This window comes from Armigeres subalbatus, chromosome 3, assembly GCF_024139115.2.
Source record: "Armigeres subalbatus isolate Guangzhou_Male chromosome 3, GZ_Asu_2, whole genome shotgun sequence".
In the NCBI taxonomy this organism is placed as follows: Eukaryota; Metazoa; Arthropoda; class Insecta; order Diptera; family Culicidae; genus Armigeres; species Armigeres subalbatus.
The window spans coordinates 105860691-105881840 of record NC_085141.1 but is presented as its reverse complement, the minus strand read 5'-3'; the positions used below and the strand labels follow the sequence as shown (position 1 = coordinate 105881840).

The window sequence follows — 21150 nt, the reverse complement described above, 5'->3', positions numbered from 1 at the left end:
GTAATAGAGGCGTATGTAGCATTTGCAGGTTGCGTTCCACAAATCACGTTTCGATCTTGAATTGCGAAACGTGCAAATGTATGAACAACTTTCGCATTAAACTTTAGATCAAAAACCGAAGAATAGGTTAGAGTACCGCTTTTTGTCCACCAACGAAACATACAACCAAAAAAGTCAAATCTTTAGCGAAGAAGATCGAAAAAACGAACGAAACAATTAGAAAACTTAAAATATTTTATATATTCTGAACAGAATGAAAAATAAATATAGGTAAATAAAAGTTTGCTTTTGCAGATTGCTTTTTGATTTATTTAGAATAATTTTTAGCTTTTTGTTTGGTAGTCTTGTTCTGTGTTAGTTACCTTTCAGAGATCTTTTCCGAAACACACCTTCATGTGGGTAAATGGAATGCGTGCGGTAACAGGCATATTGTCGAAGTATTAGTACGAAAATGTATACTTTGTAGGTTATTTTGAAACTAAATGTGGGAAACTATTGCATGTCTATTAAAATATATGTAAAATTAGGTTGAAAGGGGAATTCTAATTCAACTAAATGTTCTACCAAACTACCTAAAACTTATCGGAGTTGAAACAATCATACATTCGACAATATGTTCATGAAAACTATCTCGTTAAAATCGAACAAAAACGGGAATTCTGCGGTTAGTGAAGGGTGTATGTGTGTTTGAAAGAAATAAAACAATGAAACCAAAAACTCTGTGCTCAACCGAAACATAGTCTCCAGCGTCGTTAGTGGATGTATGTAAATACGGAAAAACAAAAATTATCGAATATGGCCGACTTGAAATTCATGGAAATTAATAATGAATTTCTGATAAAAAATAATAAATTCAAATTGAATGTGATTTCAACGCAAATATGACATTCGGTAAACGACGATATGCAAACAGGGAAAACTGTTGGACATTGCCATTCTCTGAACAAAAGATCTGAATGTCTGACAACACGAATTTAAATACTTATGTTTTAAAGGCTTTAAGCAATCTCTATTGAACTTCATTAACGTTGATTGGTTTGGTAGTTAGACAATGGGATGGTATAGAAATAATAATGGTTTACAGATTTCCAAGTTAAAAATACGTTTTAAAAGCCGTAAAGTTGATGAGAGAAAGTATCACAACGAGTCACAGTTTTAGTAGTTAGAGGGGTTTAGGAAAGAGAAAGAGAGCATAGAATCCAAAAACTGAAAAACCAGAAGAATGATGAAACACAGAGCGGGTGTCTGGCGTGGTACGTACCGGTGATGGAGCACAGTAGTCGCAGGGTTGGGGCATTGCCCGAGTACTGGTTGATCATGCCCTGGCTGTGGGCCCGAGGTGCCGGCATGCTGAGCGTGATGGCCTTGTGGAACTTGCGGCGTCGAGGCTCGACGGTTACGACCGGGGACACGGCAACGCCCCGGCCCAGCATTTTGGCCGTCAGGTCCGGATCGATTGGCTGAGCCTGTTTGGGAGCGGGAGGAGTTAATAAAACAAAATGGCGTGTCAAACGACGTGGTTCCCAATCCCGATCGGTTTAATTCGCATACTTGGGCTATAAAAAACTGAAGGATTCTTGTTCATGTTTTGATGGCTCGGAAGAATATATTATCAATTACCTGTTTTCGTTGGATTCAATTTTATGAAATGTATAGATTTAAGAAGTTGAGATTTATTTATAACGGGTGATACATTTCTAGCATTTCTAACGATCATGCACAAATGATGTCTCGTTTAAAAATGTCATATACCATATTGATCTCTTGGTGCCTGGCTCTACGATAACATCTAAATTTGAACCGTCTAAGACGAATTAAGTACTGTCCATTTAATTCCACCAGTTAATTTTCGTTATCTTTGCAGATACGTATTTCGACCACAACTGTGTGGTCGTCTTCAGTGTCTTGTACTTGACTCGACTTGAAGAAAATAATCGCAACTTACACTATTTATACTACGCTAGGTACCTAATCTAATCTTATTTGCCTACTTTATTTACCTATACAGTAAATTACTTTATTGTTTAGGTAGAAACTTGAAGAGCCAAGAGCTGCCATTTCCCTGATCCTTATTCAACAGCGCTGTTTGTACCTGTCGGTGGATTTCCAAACTCTCAGCTACATCGAGTTTCCATAGGGAAGAGACATTTCTTAAGATTTTAATATTTGATGCCGTAATAGGGTGATTTTCCTTATACACATGCTCTGCTACCTTAGATCTAAATTCGTAATGTAATCCCTTATCGTTTTCTCTTTTCGCCTTACTCACTTCCGCCATATGTTCCTTGAACCTTATATCTAATGATCTTTTTGTTTGGCCTACATAGATTTTTTCACATTGGGAACAACTTATCTTATAAACGCCTGCCTTATTCAAGTCTCTATTAGGTTCAACGAAGGATAAAGTAGAAATGTTGAATAAGGCAGGCGTTTATAAGATTAATACATTCCACTAAACGAGCTTAATATATTTTTCTGATCTAAATTTGTTTTAAAGACAAGCCTCCCGGAATCCAAATTTAAATCTACTCGCGTTTTCATAGGCACACCACTTAATACGGAAGCAACGCTCAACTGTCATCTTTATTATTCTAGCTTTGCTGCGTAGAATAATAAAAATAACAGTTGTGCGTTGCTTTCATATTGAGTGGTGTGCCCTTGAAAACGCGAGTGAATTTAGTTCTGGATTCCTGGAGGCTTGTCCTTAAGTTAATTTTAACAATCAAAGCCATCACCGTTTTTTTAATCATCTTTGAATCAAGTAGAAACTATTTTGATAATTTTGTAAACAGGTTTTAGGGCTAGGCTATTTTCAATCTTGGAGATGACTTTGTCCCTAGTACAGTCTGCAATACCTACCCAAGCCGATATACATACTCCCTGATTTATAATTGTAGATAGGCTATAGTCATATTGGGAAGTTCGTTCCTCTTCTGAGGTGCAAATCTGATCGATCGTCTGTTCTCCATGTTAGGAGTGACTCAAAACAATTCCTGTACTCCATGTCAGAGGCCAGCGAGGGACTCTAAGCAAAATTGTTCACCATGGTCTATCGAAAATTTAGGCGGAATGGTTCTTAGGTCCTGCAAGCCAGCTTTAAAAAAACAGCAACGAATAATCATCGAGATAATACGGACCGGAACAATCGGCGAAGACTGTGGGCTTTGCGGCCGTGCGGTTAGCGACGTAAATCGTCTAAACGCATGTGCTGTGGAGTGTGCGTTTGATTCCCGCCCCGAGATGATCGAAAAATTCGTGATTCGTGATCGAAAAATTCTCCACTTGTCCACTGGGTCTTATGTATCCTGCCCGTTTTCTCATACTAGGACACTAGGTGTTAAGTGTTCAGTCTGTACGGTGTTCCTGTCTCTAAGACCACAGCGACGAAAACGGACTAGCGATTAGAAACTCGGTGCGAGGAACTGCAAATCTCTCAACTTCATCGGAAGCACACGCATACTCGCCGATGTGATCAAGGACCGTGGTTCGGTATCGTAACGCTGCAGGAGGTTTGTTGAAGGGATCAATTGTGCGAACCCACGCCATTCCATTAAGTACACGGGCGTATTATCAATTATACAACAGCTGCACTTGCGTGAAGTTGTTCCATAACCAGTTAATAACGATGGGATATCAGTCAATTCCCCGTATCCATTGATTCTACTTCGGCAACATTTCACACCTTTTCTTTCTACCCAACTATGTGTATCAGAATTGAACAACAGTCAATTAAATTTTTATTGAGAAATCTAGAAATTTCTTAATTGATTTCTGATATTCTATAGGAAATCCCTTCTCAAATTCCTGTAAAAATTCCAGGTTTTCCTTTGAAATTTTTTTCGAGAATCCATTCCGTAATTTCTCCAGGATTTTCATTGATATTTTTATTTTCTGAAAATTCTTCGGATATTCTTTCAAGTCCAGAAATTCTCTCCAGGAATAATTTAGAACATGGCAGCAAAATATAATTTCAGAAATTTTCCATACAAAATAGGAAATTGCCAATAAACATATCAGGTGGACAATAAATAAATATAAAATTATAAATAAATAATGCAAAATTTTCATAAACAATTGAGAATTTTCCTCAAAATAAAAATAAATTAGCACTTTTAAAAGCAAAAATTGCAACTAGAAAACACATTTTCCCATAAAGAAATCAAAATGTTGCACGAAAAACAGTACAAAATTTCCATAAAAAGGAGTATCAATATTGGCAATAAACAATTACAATTATATATTAAAAATGATTTTTTTTATCATACAAAATTTAAAATTTTCCATAAAAAAATCAATAAAAAGCATAAAAAATGAGAAAATTTCAAAAAAAAATACTTAAAAGCAATAAAATTGATAAAATTTTCCATGAACTTTAAACGCTTTTAAAGAAGGGTCATTTATGGAAAAATGCTCAGTTTTATTGCTTTTTTATATTTCTTTATGGAAATTTTCATATTTTTTATGGCTCAATTTTCGAGGAAAGTTTTCATTTTTTTTGTGGAAATTGTAATTGTTTATTATTTTGTAATTGTTTATTCCTAATATTGATTTATTTATGGAAATTTTGTATTCTTTTCGGAAATTTTGTATTTCTTTATGGAAAATTCTTTTTTTATAATTACAATTTTTGCTTTTAATTGCGCTAATTTATTTCTGTTTTGTGTAAAATTCTTGATTGTTTATGAAATTTTGCATTCTTATTGTTTTTTTTTTACTTTTATTTATTACTCATACCCTGATTTCCTTATTGATAATTTCCTAATTTTGTATGGAACATTAATATTTTTTAAGCAGTGTTTTTATTTTAGTCTGCGTCCTTTGGGGATTTCTTCAGAAAATCCTCTGAAAAGTACTTTGTGAATTCATCCCGAAATTCTATTTGAACTTCCGTTTGTTTTTTGTAAAGCCATACAAAACTCTACTGCATTAATTATTCCAGAAATTTAGTTGGAAGATTTTCTCCGGAAATTTATAAAAGAATGAAATAGAACTAAAGGAATATTCGGACGGGTTTCTATGGGAAATGTCCAAGGAATTTCCAGATGCATTCTCCGAAGGAACTCTTAAAGTCATTTTTGATTCATTCCTAAAAGAATTTCTGTGCGAATTTCTGTAGAGATTTCCGAAAGAATTTCTAAAGGAATATCCGAAGGTCTTAAGGTCACTCCTCACGGAATCCAAGTTTCAAAGTGCTCGCGTTTTCGGGGCACATCACACGATTCGGAAGCAACGCTCAACTGTCATTTTTATTTTTTCACACATGCTGCGACGCAGCAAAGCTAAAACAACAAAAATTACAGTTGTGCGCCGCCTCCGTAGGTATCGAGTGGTGTGCCTCCGAAAACGCGAGCACTTTGGAACTTGGATTCCCTGAGGAGTGTCCTTGAGGAATTTCTAAATAAATTTAAATTCAATTTCGGCAGGAATTCCTAAAGCAATTTCCAAAGAAATCAATCCCTAAGGGAATTTCCAAAGGAATTTCTAAAATAATTCGTAAAGGATTTTCCGACATTCTTGAATTTCTGTTAGAATTTTTTTGGACATTCCTCCAAGAATTCTTTTGGATTTTCTTGCGATTTCATCCGAAAATTACTTCGGAGATAAGTCCTGAAGTTCCTTTAGAATCGCTCATAATATTCCTTCGAATGTTCAAAGAAGGAATCATAATAATAAATGGAAACCTCGAGTCACCACGAGTACGCTGGCTGAAGGCATTCCTTCGGGAATTCCTCCAGAAATTTCTTCGGGAATTCTTTCGAAAGTCCTGACAATAGAAATTGCATAAAGCAAAAATATCGGAATAGCAGTTGATCCATCATCACACTTCTTCGTAAATTCTCAAGAATTCCTTGGGAGAAAAATCCCCCGACCATTTTTTTTTCGTAAAGAAAGAAACTCTTTCAGACATACCTTCAACATTAAATAAAATAAATTTCGTAAATTTCTTCCCTCTCATCAAGGAACTTCTTCAAAAATCCTTCGCATTTATCCTAGAAATACCTTAAAAAAATCTTCAAGTAGTTCTTTTGAAAATTTCTTCAAAAATTTGTCTAAGAATTTGCTTAGAAACTCCTCCGGAATTTCCTTCAGGAATTCCTTTAGCAATACTTTCAGAAATTCTTCCAGGTATTCCATACCCTCGGTTTCCGTACTTTTGCCGGAATTTCGTGCGGGAATTTCCGAACGAATTCCTAAAGAACTTCTGAAGGAATTTGTTTTCCAAGTTCGTTTATTTGGTAGGCTCAGGTGTGTATAATTCTGAAGGAATTTTCGTAATTCTATTTCTCTGTGCATTCCTCGAAGAATAAGAAAACGAACTTTTTATAGTAGGTAGACCCATACTAATATATAGCAATCGACTCAGCTCGACAAACTTTGCAAATGTCTGCCCGTCCGTGTGTATGAGTGTGCGTGTGTGCACAAAAGCTCCAAAATTGTTACCAGCTTTTTATATAGAAATCATTAACCGCAGGGTTTGCAGAAATCGCTCTCAATAGATAACGAACAACGAAAGTGCGAAAAAACAGAATCGGATAGGCAGCCCCCACATAAAAATGATGATTCTCATTTTGTTTTCGCTCCTTTCGCGTTGGTTACTGCACAGCTGTGTAGAACAAGTTGAAATGCATCATCAGAGCCAGTGCTCCCCGCATTTGGGATATTTATCATGGGATATAGCCACCCGAATCTGTTCTTTATCATGACAGCTTGCGAAAAAAGTTTCTCGCGGTATGCTACATATCGTATATGTATACAGAGAAGATAAGTGAGAGACTTGCTCTTTCTCTTTAGGATTCAATCCCTGCTTAAGTTGCATTCACAAGTTGCATTCGAAAAGTGGTAAAGATTTGTAGGTTTGATAACGATCAGTCATTTTTTTTATTCCTTTTCTTTATTTGTTAGGCACTATGTGTTACTTAACCCAGGGATGCCCAACGTACGGCCCGCAGGCTCAGGTAGAGAACAAAAGTTGGTAGAGCTTCAAAGGTAGAATGCTCAGTCAATTTAAATCTCCATTAATTGATTCAAAAAATGATATAGTGAATACGAAGTCAGAAAATGCAGTACGGGCCAATTTTGCTGTTGGTAATATTTTGGCAAAACGGGTGAAACCTTTCCAGGACGAAGAGCTTGTTAAGGAAAGCATTTCGGTTGTTGTTTACGTACATCGTGGGTCCTAAGGTATTAGCTTCCTTCAGTAGCACTAGTTTGCGCGGAACACGTTGAAGAGTACAAGTGGCAAAGGTGGCTGTCTTCATAAGAGGAATTGATGGTCATCTACGAATGACAGAGAAATTGGCAGCTTTGATCCCTATACTGCCGTGCCAAGCATAGTTGTCCCTAGTCGTTTTTTTACGATGCCATTCCCTCTATGCTGGCGGTGTCGCATTTTTTCAGATAAGTTATTTCTCTATCAGACTTCATGGCTGATCTTAAATCCGTTGATGAATTCTTTTGTTGCCCACCAGGGAGCAAGAAGGCCATCAACTAAAAACAACATGGGACAACTATGCCTGGGACGGTAGTATACAGGGAGCAACTAACTGGCAAAGGCTGGCTGGCTGGTGAAGTAACGAAATTCCCATTTTTCAACACCGTTTACCGATGTGAATAATTTACCTGAAATGTTTCAAAAGGATCCCTAATGCAACGACGAAAAAAAAAATAAACACGAACAGTTGTTTAAAAGCATTAAAATCGTGTTTCGTTTTTTAGTGAATAAAAAAACACTGATAATTTTGAAAATATTAAAAAGTTATGTACCAAATATGTTTTGGCCCGCCAGCAAGTGTGAATTCTAAAAATTGGCCCGTGGCTTGAAAAGGTTGGGCAGGCCTGAAACCGCTACTGTGCCGAGATCTATTGTGACATTCTGCTGTACAGAATCCACACAGAATCTATTTTTAGATTTCCATCGATCAGTAATTACATTTACAAGTTATGAATAAAATAGTGAATTGCACCAAAAAGGATCAGCTAAATGCGAGTATTGGTGTCCTGAGCCAGGTGCAGTCAAAACGGGTAACTTTTCTTAAAACCGTTGATAAATGAGCGAAAGTGCCCAGAATATTTATGCAAACGTGGTCAATCATTATTGACCAATATAAGAAGTTAGTTTTAATACTATTGGATCACCAAGGACATCATTCCGGATTAGCTCCGAAACCCATCTTGCGAAACATCAAACTCCATGAAAGACAAACTCAAAAGATTAATTTTTTTGTTAAATATCTTGGCTGTGCATATGCACAGCACATGTTTCGAAATGGACAAATTGATATGAAATTTGCGAAAAAGAATTCACGTGTCTTGGAGGAGGCCGAATAATATGCAATTAATTGTAATCAAGTGTCAGTCTTTCACCGTCATTAGTCGTCTGAGTACACGCGACCGCTTACGTAAGGCAATCAAACTCATCAAATGCTTTAGCCAAGCAAGCCTTTGGCACAGCAGAGTGCGATTGATTCGCATTCTATACCATCCCGCCCAACCAGTTGTTGGGGGCATGGAGTGCGATCCTCTCGTTTAATAAACAATGTGCACTCGCTTGACTGTGGATATACAACAGTAAAGCACATGTGGAGATTGGACAAATCAAGCATCCGAAAGATATTCAATTTGCAAAAAAGAGAGCTAACCGCGGTGGAGGTTGGTACTCGGGTTCTGATGGCTTTTCCGCAAACGTGACCTTTAAGTGGTCTTGTTGTGTAGGGGTTATCACGCCTATCTAGAGAGTAGGAGGTTGAGGGTTCGAGTCCCTCCAAGACACGTGGATTCTTTTTCGCAAATTTCATATCAATTTGTCCATTTCGAAACATGTGCTGTGCATATGCACAGCCAAGATATTTAACAAAAAAATGGTTTTCGTACGGCCGAGTTGCCGAATAATATGCAATTTCAAAAGATTAAATTTTTGGAGATTTTTGGCAATGTCCGGAAGTGTTCCCGGGAACGTGGTTCCCTCAGGAAAGTGGACAAATTTCGATTAGCTCCAAAATCTATCTTGCGGCGTATCAAACTTTATGATTTTGAACGACAAGCTTAATTGGTGAATTTTTTAGAGATTTTTTACACATTGACCACGTCCGGGCATGTTCCATATTGAGCTTGTCTTTCAAAATCATAGAATCGCTAAATGGGTTTTCAGGCAAATATAAATTACTCATGGAACCGGGTTCCCAGGAGCATTTTCGATCGTGGCAATGTGTCCAAAAACTCTCAATCTTCATCTGCTGGGCTTATCTTCCTAAATAATGAAGTTTGATACGTCACAAGATAGGTTTCGTAGCCAACTAAAAATCGTTTCATTCCCTGCGAGAACTAGGCGGGAGGGAACATTACCGTTTCAAATAGCTCTCAAAAAACATATTGCTGGGTCTCGAAGCTAATCGAAATTCATCCATTTCACTGAGGAAACCAGCTTTCGGGGAACGGAGGTTTCGGAGCTAATCAAAATTTGTTCACTTCCCTGAGGGAACCCGAAAACACTTCCGGACGTGGCTAATGTATCCTAAACCACTCAAAAATTCATGTTTCATGTATTAATCTTGTCTTTCAAAATCATGAAATTTGATATGTCGCAATATGGGTTTACCTGAGGAAACCAGGTTCCCGGAAACATCTATTGGGCTTGTCTTTCAAAATCATGAAGTTAAGTTCCAGGGAACACTTCCAAACATGGATAATGGGTCCAAAATCTTTTAAAATTCACCTATTGAGCTTGTTTGAAAGACTAATCGAAATTGGTCCACTTCCCTGATGAAAACAAGTTCCCGGGAACACATCCGGACGTGGCCAACGTATTAAAAATTTCTCAGAAATTAATCTATTGATCTTGTCTTTCTGGCTTAGAAACCTCGCAGTTTATAACTGTGGAAGTGCTTGATGAAGACTAAGCTGCGAGGTGGCTCTGTCGCAGTGTGGGTATGTAATGCCAATAAGAAGAAGAAGAAGAAGAAGAAGAAGAAGAAGAAGATGATGATCTTGTCTTTCAAAATCACTTGCTTGAGGGAACCAGCTTCCCGGGAATACTTCCGGACGTGGGTAATGTATGCAAAACCTCTCAGAAAAGCATCTATTGAGATTGTCTTTCAAAATCATGAAGTTTGATATGTCATGAAGCTTGATATGTCGGAGCTTATCGAAATTTGTCCACTTCCCTCAGATCTCCGGGAACACTTCCGGACGCGGTCAACGGGTCTCTCAAAAGTTCACCTAATGGGCTTGTCTTTCAAAATCATGGAGTTTGATATGCAGCAAGATGGGTTTCGTAGCTAATCGAAATTTGTCAATGATTTCAAGAAAAATGACCCGTTTTTGACTGGATCTGACCAAAGACCTCCTTCAATTATTTCGGCCTTTAGAGGTGAGCCAGCCAAGGGCTGAAAACCTCTTAAACAAAGACGAAAAGAAATATTTCGGCCTAATTAACAACATGGTCAAATCAAGTCATATACCAAAAAATAGACATAATGACGTTTCTTTCCTGAAAATTTCATGGCAGTCGGACACAAAATGAGCCACACGGGTTATTTTAATTTTGATTAAACCGAAACGGGTTGAAAAAAAATTGTGGGAGTGATTTCAGACATTCTTTTAGGAATAATTCGGAAATCACTTTAGCAGTGGTTTAATGAAAAGGTTTTCCGAAGGATTTCCTGGAAGATGTTTTTAAGGCCTTTCCAGAGAATTTTCCAAAGGATTCCCTGGACGAATGTGAAAAGGAATTCCTGGCTTAGTTTTTCTGGAGTGAATTCCGTGAAGAGTTTTCAATTTCCGAACTAATTCCTAAAATTATTTCTAAGAAATTTCTGCAGAAATAGCCAAAGCATTTCTAACAAAAAAATTCTGAAGTCAGCAAAATAAAATTTCCATGTAAAATTTATTTCCGAAGAAATTTTCCAAAAAGAATTCGTAAAGGAATTTCCGAAGAAATTTTCAAAATTTTCCTAGAATTGCTTCTTTGCATTTTCAAAGCAGTGTCTTAAAAAAATTTCAAAATAATTTCTGCATTTATCTTCGAAGTAATATCCGGAAGAATTCTTGGGGAAATTTAAGAATGTCGGAAAAGCCTTCAAGAGTTCCTTTGAATTTCCGTTAGGAATAATTCGTTCGGAAACTCTTAAGGAAGTTCTGGGAATTATATCCTAGAATTGTGGAAAGGATTCTTGCTGGCAATTCCGGAGAAATTTCCAGGGGAATGGAATTTGCGAAGGCATCCGAATGAATACATTCAATAATTTTCGAATTGGAAGGTTTTGAAAAAACATTCCAAAAGATTTCTTAAAACATCGGTTCACAACCTTTTTCTTGGGAGGTACCCTTTCAAAGTTTTACAATCATTGAGGTACCCCATATTTTTTTTCGCTGTGAATGAAAATAAGCATAATTCATGAGATATGTGGAAATTTGACCTGAAAACTAACGAGATATATGGCTCTCCAAAAATGCGTGTGTAATTTTGTTATTCCATGATACTGTTCCAATCAAATACATTAAGTTTATACATCAAGCTCCCTATAGGATTTCGAAATCTTATTTTCAGGCTTTCGACCCTCTTCTGCGCCTCTTGAATAGCGCCTTCCGAGCCCCATAAAAGGAGACTCTCGAGCCTTTTGAAAGGAGGCTTCAGACCTTTTGCACGGAGGCTTCCGAGCTTCTTGGCAGAAGGCTTCCGAGCCTCTTGAAATGAGGCTTCCTAGCCTCTTGAAAAGAGGCTTCTGAGCTTCTTGAAAGAAATCTTCCGAGCCTCTTGAAAAAAGTCTTCCGAACCTCTTGATAGAAATCTTCCGAGCCTCTTGAAAAAAGGCTTCCGAGCCTCTTGAAAGAAATCTTCCGAGTTTCTTGAAAGGAGGCTTCTTAGCCTCTTGAAAGGAAGCTTCCGAGCCTCTTGAAAGGAGGCTTCCGAGCCTCTTGAAAGGAGGCTTCCGAGCCTCTTGAAAGGAGGCTTCCGAGCCTCTTGAAAGGAGGTCTCCGAGCCTCTTCAAATGAGGCCTCCTCACGTCTTGACAGGAGGCTTCCGAGCCTCTGGAAAGGTGGCTTCCGAGCCTCTTGAAAGAGGTTTCCAAGCCTCTTGAAGGGGCTTTTCCGAGCCCCTTGAAAGGAGGCTTCCTGAGCTCTTGAAAGGAGGCTTTGAGCCTCTTGAAAGGAGGCTTCTTAGCCTCTTGAAAGGAGGCTTCCTGAGCCTCTTGAAAGGAGGCTCTGAGCCTCTTGAAAGGAGGCTCTGAGCCTCTTGAAAGGAGGCCTGAGCCTCTTGAAAGGAGGCTTCCTGAGCCTCTTGAAAGGAGGCTTGAGCCTCTTGAAAGGAGGCTTCCGAGCCTCTTGAAAGGAGGCTTCCAGGCGTCTTGAAAGGAGGCTTCCAGGCCTCTTGAAAGGAGGCTTCCAGCCTCTTGAAAGGAGGCTTCTGAGCCTCTTGAAAGGAGGCTTCCTGAGCCTCTTGAAAGGAGGCTCTGAGCCTCTTGAAAGGAGGCTTCCGAGCCTCTTGAAAGGAGGCTTCCGAGCCTCTTGAAAGGAGGCTTCCGGGCCTCTTGAAAGGAGGCTTCCGAGCCTCTTGAAAGGAGGCTTCCGAGCCTCTTGAAAGGAGGCTTTCGAGCCTCTTGAAAGGAGGCTTCCGAGCCTCTTGAAAGGAGGCTTCCGAGCCTCTTGAAAGGAGGCTTCCTAGCCTTTAGAAAGGAGGCTTGCGAGCCTCTTGAAAGGAGGCTTGCGAGCCTCTTGAAAGGAGGCTTCTGAGCCTCTTGAAAGGAGGCTTCTAAGACTCTTGAAAGGAGGCTTCCGAGCCTCTTGGAAGGAGGCTTCCAAGCCTCTTGGAAGGAGGCTTCCGAGCCTCTTGAAAGGAGGCTTCCGAGCCTCTTGAAAGGAGGCTTCCGAGCCTCTTGAAAGGAGGCTTCCGAGCCTCTTGAAAGGAGGCATCCGAGCCTCTTGAAAGGAGGCTTTCGAGCCTCTTGGACTGGTGGTAAATGCGCCGAAGACGAAGTACATGCTAGTGAGCGGAACCGAGCGCGACAGGACCCCCCTGGGAATACCTTAGATGTGTTGCAAGGATTGAGGTACGAGAAGACGTGGAGCGCAGCTAGCTAGGGGGTGGATCAAGTACAAATCGATTTGACGTGCGTGAGGCGCAACCGAGGAAGGAAAGATGTGGCCTCGAACCGTGTATTGTGGCGTCCAATTGTTGATTCAGTGTTATCTGTTTGCATTTTTTTAGGAAAATTATATTTATAGCTTACACTGTGATTTTTGTATTGGCAACCTCCTAGTTTTTAATGGAAAATTTGTTATTCTTTATGAAAATTTTTTTTTGCTGCCACATGTGTGAGTTTTGTTTTGGTACAGATATTAAAATGCTTTTAGTGAGCTCTTTAAAGGAAGCACTACACTTGTCAACGGACCAGCATGCGACGTCCATTGGGCTCGGCCAAACGTTTTTTCTTACGGACAGTTTTGCGACTCAGGTTGGAATCTAACACCCACTCCGCAGCGTAATACGATTGAGTACCTGTCGACACAAACCACTCGGCCACGAAACCCGCAAAGACATGCATACAAACATACATACACACATGACACATCGACACTGCCTCAGCTTGTTGAGCTGAGTCAATTGGTACTTGAAGTTATGGTTGTCCGGCCTCTCTATAAAATGTTCAGTTTTTGAGTGATCCTATAGCCTTTATGTATACTTAGAGTGCAAGACACCCAAAAAACGCTTGAACGATCCCAAAACATGATATCAACAAGTAAAGCAAGTAAAGCTATCCGAAGAAAAAAAAATAACCGACTTTTTCGGGAGATGTGGAAAACGTTTGAATCTATCTGATGATAGCGACATCGACTGTAGTGGCGATTAACTCTTTAGTAATAACACGTAAATGTTTTGAAATATGTATCAATCCTAAATAATTAAATTTTGAACTTTAAAAAAGTTATAAATCTATTTAATGAAATTATCTGTCGTGAAATTCGTTTCAATTAAAAACAATTTCTTTATATTGTGTTTGAAAATGAATTTTTTGCTAAAAAAACTCAAATATCTCTTCATACAGAAGAAATAACAATTTTATTTTTCTAGAAAAATGTGTTTTTTTTTCACATCAATAGGGTAACGGTACCAATAGTGGAGGTATTAGTAGATCCACAAAATAAAATATTTTTTAAAAACTTTCAGCTTTAATATCTTAGTCAATAGATAAACTAATAAATTTGCTAACAAAAATGAGATAGATGTCATTTAACATCAACAAATACCAAACATTGCTTGCACCACTATGGGTACCATGTTCCTTTAGTGGCGGAAAAAAATAATTTTGGTTCCCATAGTGGTGCTATCCATTGGTTTCTTATGAGACTCGCCACTATTGGTACAGTTGCACCACTATAGGTGCAAGGGAGTCAATTTTGTTAAGAAAAATCATTGTTTTCAATAGTTTTTCAAGCGAAATGTTAAGATAAGTTGCATTTAACAGGATATTTAAAGCACGACGCATCAACTGAAACCATCGTAACGTGTATAAATATGATAAATCTCATTAAAACCCCACTACCTCCACTATTGGTGCTACCTCCACTAAGGGTACGGTTACCCTAGTTATAAAATATTTGAAATTTGTAGACAATTGATAGAAAAAGTTATTCAAAGAAAAGTGATTTTCTGTTTTTATTGGAAAATCCTCTGCTTGACGCATTCATCTAAAAGAGGGGAAGTCGACGGAAAAGAGTTGTATACATAATAAATTGATTGTAATGATCGTTATAAAAAATCCAGTAATCATATTTATGCTCACAGTATTATGTCCATCCGCAGAGTATATCATCTTTTTGAAACTGTCATTGATTTGCGTAACACTCTTCTCTCTTGGTCCTTGGTGTTCCCAGTTGTCATCATGTATTACAATTGAGATGAAACGGATAAAACCATTTTTCTTTCAACCATTGAATCAACAACCATCAAAACATAAACAAATGCTAGAAGCAAGGCGTTTTTCCTTTGTGGCAATACCCTAACCTGGATGAGTTCCTATGACCTGTTTACATTTGACCATACTTGTTTTAAATGTGCTAAATGTAATGGAAACAGTGAATAGTAGTGATAGTAGCAGTAAATTAAGAAAAAAATGGGTACTCAAGAACAGGCATTTCAACAGTGAGCACATTAGTGAAAGCAAAACCGAAAGCTGATTAAGAGAAATGGTGCAAATGAAATGAGAATAAACGATATGTTGCAAATCAGAACGTAAAACTAATAGGCAATAAACGGCGATGACGAACGGCCACGACTATAAGTATTTAGTGTATTTTCTCTTTGTTTAGATTGGTAGTTTATTACTTTATCGTTCTCATACTTTGGCACCTGTTCTGGTGTAAACATGAGCATTCCATTAATGCCCAATAAATTTAGCACTTTTGAGTGTTCAAACGGTTCGCGATTTTTGTTTATACTTTTGCTATTCAAAAAGAAAACTTTTTTTTTTTGTTGGGACTTGTATTCGAATCTTTATTGCATATCAACGTACAACCCTGCCTCGTGGATTTGTTTTTGTTTTGATTAAGATTGAGATTCGCAAAAAGGAAAAGAAACCGCTTACAGAAACCAAACAGATAAGTTACGACACAGGGAAAATGAAAGAAACCAAATGTTTTCGGGTAGTTTTCATCAAAAGAACTAAATTTATTGGGCACTCTTTTGAGTTTAGTTTAGTTGTAATAGTAGTAGTACAAGTCGACTTGTATTAATTGCATTGGGATTTATTTATTCAATATTCAAACAATCTCTTCGCGCGTTGTTCTTTGATTTATATGCTATTATGTTAATACATATCAATGTTTACTGACTGACAGAATAAAGAATGCTAATGTTTTCCACACTGCAGCGTGTTCGTTTTTTGTTTGTTAAATGCAATGAAAATGATTATAGCCTAAACATTTGGTTAGAAATCGAAAAAAGTAGTCTTGTTTAAGTGAGAAAATAACTAATACTATGTAATGTTGAATATATGTGAGATCAATGACATTTTAACGTGATACTTCGAGATCAAATGATTACTTCCATGGAATTATCTTTGGCATAGTTTTGTAATACTTATTTCATTGGAATTTAAATTGTATGAGATGTTGGGTGCGAGTTTTCATTGATTGTTTTTGAAATATTATTATCAAGCATGAAGTCTACGAATAATACTTTTCAATGCTATATATAGCTTCATATTTGTGACTATTTATAAACAAGAATATTTAAATGGATATTTATCTATAATTTATCATGAAAGTGATTTAACGTTTCCTTTGACACAATTCAACTCCACGGTGTGTTTGTCCGAAGAGGCTTATTTTCAAAAAATCAGTATCTCTAAAACACTGACTACACGAAAGTATAGGTTTTCCTCTTTCACGTAGGTGCACTTTTAAAATGTTCTATCGGGGGTCATTTTTCCATACATTTTTGGGGGGGTTTAATCAGCTATCATTTAAGATTTCTATGGAGTTTGCACCAAAATAGTGAAAAAAAATAAAAATTGTTCTAGATCCCCCGATAAATTTTTTTAGTTTACCTATTTAGCATTTACTTTCACGTGGAGGGTGTTTCAGAGATACTGATTTTTGAAAAATAATATTTCCCCATAGAAACACCATGAACTCACGAACGTATTAATCGATCTGCAAGATTTCATAGATTTTAAGATTTTTATAGACACTCAATTTTTCTTGAGCTCCATAGTGTAAGAACACTGTTTATGGTATAGATAAAGAAAGGGCTTGTTGAAAAATCTCAAGAATTTAAAAAAAATAGGCTGTAAAGAAATCGTATCATAAAACAATTTAGAATGCGATGCTGTAAGAATTTTACATATAATAGACAACTGTTCTTAGTCCGAGTAAGGCAGGGTCCGATCTGCTAGTACTAAACAATATTATTAGAAATAAAATAAATAGGAGAATTACTATTCCGATTGATTTTCATCCAACTCCTGTAAATATTTTTCATTTAACGCATATAACCAGAAAAAACGAAGGAATTTGTGTTTTATTCTTAACTTTCGAGATATTATGAATTTGTGGTTGAGTTATCTTACACATGGGGGGTCTTGTATTTGTATTTTGTGGCAATATATTTTTTAAGAAGCGAAATTCAAAAAATTTCGTTGAGGTAAATTGAAAATTCCGTTTGAGGGGGGTACAGGGGTACGTATGTGCAAAATTTTCACAAAGTGTAAGGCTATCCTTATCCGAAACTATGCAGTTCCAAATACTGTTTCATGTTCCCATTTCCATCTCATTGTAATAAATAGGTTTTATCTCAAAATAATGAAACAAAGCACCAATTTCATCAACTATCACGTATGCGCACTGTTAAAAAAATAACAGAAATAATAAACATGTCAAATGAAAAAAATAAAACAAAATCCTTTGTTTTTGCTCTGAGGTGAAGAACCAGAACAGTTACCCTAGTTTGGTAAATTCTGAAACGCAATGATCACAGATTCCGTAAACCTCACTCCGACAATAAAGTCTTGATATGTGTATTTCAAAAACATTCAATGAAGTAATCGTATTATATAGAGATTAATATAGAATTTAGAGATGCAGTAATGAGAGTTTTCATGTGTGTATGTTTGATTATGTGTTTCGAAGGGCAGTACCCTATTTTATTGTATCATAAATGTGTTTCTGACGAATACGACATGGGCGTTGAGACTCTATAGCCCATGAGTATTATGTCTACTCGATTGCACATGTGGTAAGTAATGAACTCACGAGACTAAGTCAAACGTTTGCATTAAGATTTGTTCAATCAAATCTAACAAAACATTGAACAGCTCTGTTCATTTTGTTTACGTTCTACTCTACTTTTGCAATAGATGATAGAACTTATCGCTGTGGTTGTAAGAGTATGTCTAATGTGTACCGGGTTTTGTTATTGAGTGTTTAATAGTATATTAAATATGTTTTTGCCATAAATTCAATGGATTGATTTTTGTAATTGATGGGTATGATGAGTAATTTGAGTATAAATGCAACATTCAGAACCACACGAACTAAAATGTCATTGCACCTCATGCTTAGTGTTTTGATTAGCGTCGTTCTTTATTGGATTAAATACGCGAATACTTTAAAGTTGCCAAACGTTTAGCGCTTCTTATTATGAGCAAATAATTTTACGAAAATATTCCATAAAAAGCAAATTTTGATTCGATGAACTGTTTTCCTACAATAACGACACAACGATGGCGAGAGCATGCAATATGGACGCGTTCGCAACTATAACTTAATTATTGACATAAAATGAACACCTTCAAAATCCCTGGAAGCATTCCTGAACCATATTTTCGAAAATTTCACTCTTCACTAGCAAACGCCTTGTTTCCTACCCTTCTGCCTACCGACTACCGAATTCCACTCATATTCACGCGAGCTGTTTCCTGCTGCCCTTTCTACCAGATCAGCGAGAAGCGCTTCTTCTTCGGTACATGGTTGACGCTGATCTTGCGCAGCTTTTCCGGCGCAACCCCCTTGCGTGGCTTGAACAAATTTACCTGCAGCCCGACTTTGATCTTCTTGGTGAGGGCACCCTGCGGGAAGACAGCCTGCACCTGGGGCACCACGGTGCTGGACACCATGCCACCCTCCGGTCCGATGGCGTGCACCTCCTGGCGGATGCGCGAGATGACCGCAAAGTACTGCGGGAAGTCGTAGGTGACGAAGCGGCAGATCCGCCCACCGCCCAGTTCGTCCAGTTGAGCGAGGTCTGCGGAAAGGAGAAAAAGAGTATTTACATGATTAGACAATACAATTTTGTTAGCAATAGTTTATTTCATAGGCGGTATAGTTTTATGATTAGAATAATAGACCCACAAACGTTAGTTGTAGTCATTTTTGTATCTTTCCTGCGTTGCAGCAAAATGAGTTTTGGTTATGTCCAAGCATTACCAAAACGGCCTCATGCGTCAATAATACCCAATTCTGTTGATTCTCTACATTGTTATGAACTTGGTGTGCATAAGAGGTAAAATAAAAACAAAAATATTGCCAATAATTAAGATGCAAAATATTTCAAGCACAACATACTCTGGTCTTACAATACTAATCGCATTTACAAATTATTATTCGTTTGGTAATAAAACATCTGAGCATGTCATGTCTAAAGTATTTAACATAATAATTTTTGGTTTGGAAAATCCCAATAATTGCTTTAAACATAAAAAAGTTTCAATACTCTGGATGCAGAACGCTTGTTAGCCAGCAGCTCTTAGGGAACAATGCACCATGCGTCCGCTTGCTTATCATCCCAGCGCCGGAAGCATCGGTGTTTTTGTTGGCAGCCCTTACTTTGCACCGTTCAATGTGCAAAAACGATCCATAAAAGAAAGAAAAACGATCCATAAATAACATTTGATTGTTTCATAAAACGATACCATAAATCCATAAAATAGTTTGGGAGATTCCATAAAGAATATTTGTATGATCCATAAAACTTTGAAAAATGATTCATAAAAACTATATTTTGATCCATAAAATTAAAAATTTGCGCCTTTTTTATCGTGTTGATGATCCATAATTTTAGTAATATGATCCATAATTTTGGTCATATGATCCATAATTTTGATAATGTGATCCATAATGCTTGGAAAGAAGGCCAATGAAACTATATTAATTGATCCACACATTTTATAAAATCTATGGATCATTTATCAAAGTTTATGGATCATATCACCAAAACTATGGATCATTTGAACAAAGTTGTGGATCAAATGGCCAGAATTATGGATCAGCCGTCTTCAGTGTCTCGACTTCGAGTCAAGTACGAGACACTGAAGGCGGCCTTACTGTTGAGGTCGAAATACGTATCTGTCAAGATACAATTAAGTGATGGAATTCAATGGGATTGTATTAACTCGTCTTATGACAAGCCTTAACTCCGTTAATAATGGAATTCAAACATCGACCTGTTAGGCAGAGTTGTAGAAAAACTTTCGCACTAGAATACGTTTTACGTACGTTTACAATACGTTTTACAATTTAGCCTCTGAAAAGAGTTATTGACAAACTACTAAATGATCGAACGCAGATTACTAAATGATCGATGCCATTATCCCAATTAGTCACCTGAATGGTTCAGAGGCAATTTTAAATTAGCTTGTTAGACTATTTTTAAATCATTTTCTGCGGCATTGTGAATACAAAACCAATATAACACGCTTTGATCCTATATTGCGACCCATAAAAGTGTTTGAGTTCGCCCTAGAGACTTACGTCTTTATCCAGGTTATTTCTTTAGAGTGGCCATGAAGTGTTTTTTTTTTTCAAACAAAGCTTCTGAAGAGGAAACACATAGGTAACATAAGAGGCATTTCAAATTTTTATTATTTGAACTTATTACGGTATTTGGGGCCATTAATAGTGAACTCTCCCTAATTCGATGTTCTGAAACTTGGTACATTTCCCTTACGCGATAAAAATCAAAGTCCCTTGAATCTAGCATAAAGTGTTCCCTCCGTAAGTCGATACCTCTCGTACTCGTTATTCTCTATGTCGAAGTATTTTCCCGGTACAGTGTAGCAAGGGCAGAAGAGAAACGAATCCACCGCCGAAACAAAGGCAATACGAAGAGAGTGTGATAGCTGAAGTGTAGTATTTAGAACATGCATACCCGACCAGTAGATAGTAACAGATTTATATCAGACCTTGTTATTCTGTTACAGCAGTTTTTTATAACAGCGGTTGTTATAAAACATGTACCATTAGTAGTTAAAATAACAAAAATTGTAACAAAATCTCTTCTAGTTTTAACAAAAATATTACTGAATATGTTATTTATTGAACAAAATTATAACTCGTTGTGTTACATAAAAAGTGATGAAAATAGCTTATACTATAACAAACTATGTTCTTGAAAAGATTATGATTATCCATAATGTAGGCAATTAACTTTGTCCAGCTGTTTCTACTTTGAATATAGGTTCAAGTTATACTGTAGGTGGTACTTTCGTTTTTTCCAATTGCTATCTACCAAAAATGTAGGCAATTTTTTTTTCGGTAGAGATAAACATAACACATTATGTTATAATCATTAGGGTGGCTCAAAAAACACTTTTTCAAATTTTTTGATGGCCGTCCTCTTATTCAATTCTATTTGATGCCCTGATGCTGTGGCCAAAA

General features: G+C 37.2%; 2 protein-coding genes across 2 annotated transcripts in view; both read right to left on the bottom strand.

Moving 5' to 3' along the window:
- The window catches only part of LOC134221863 (ankyrin-2-like), an 86100-nt gene extending 70730 nt beyond the window's left edge, over positions 1-15370 (bottom strand). Inside the window, exons 1-2 of the mRNA XM_062701034.1 lie at positions 15323-15370; positions 1262-1466 (exon numbers count right to left, since the gene is read on the bottom strand). Of these exons, the coding sequence (XP_062557018.1) occupies positions 1262-1466; positions 15323-15370 (253 nt within the window). The remainder of the gene's footprint in view (positions 1-1261; positions 1467-15322) is intronic.
- A 264-nt stretch (positions 15371-15634) lies between these two features.
- Positions 15635-21150, bottom strand: part of LOC134224009 (ankyrin-3-like) — an 84616-nt gene continuing 79100 nt past the window's right edge. The window contains exon 11 of the mRNA XM_062703254.1: positions 15635-18739. Coding sequence (XP_062559238.1) covers positions 18426-18739 — 314 coding nt within the window. The 3' untranslated portion in view covers positions 15635-18425. The remainder of the gene's footprint in view (positions 18740-21150) is intronic.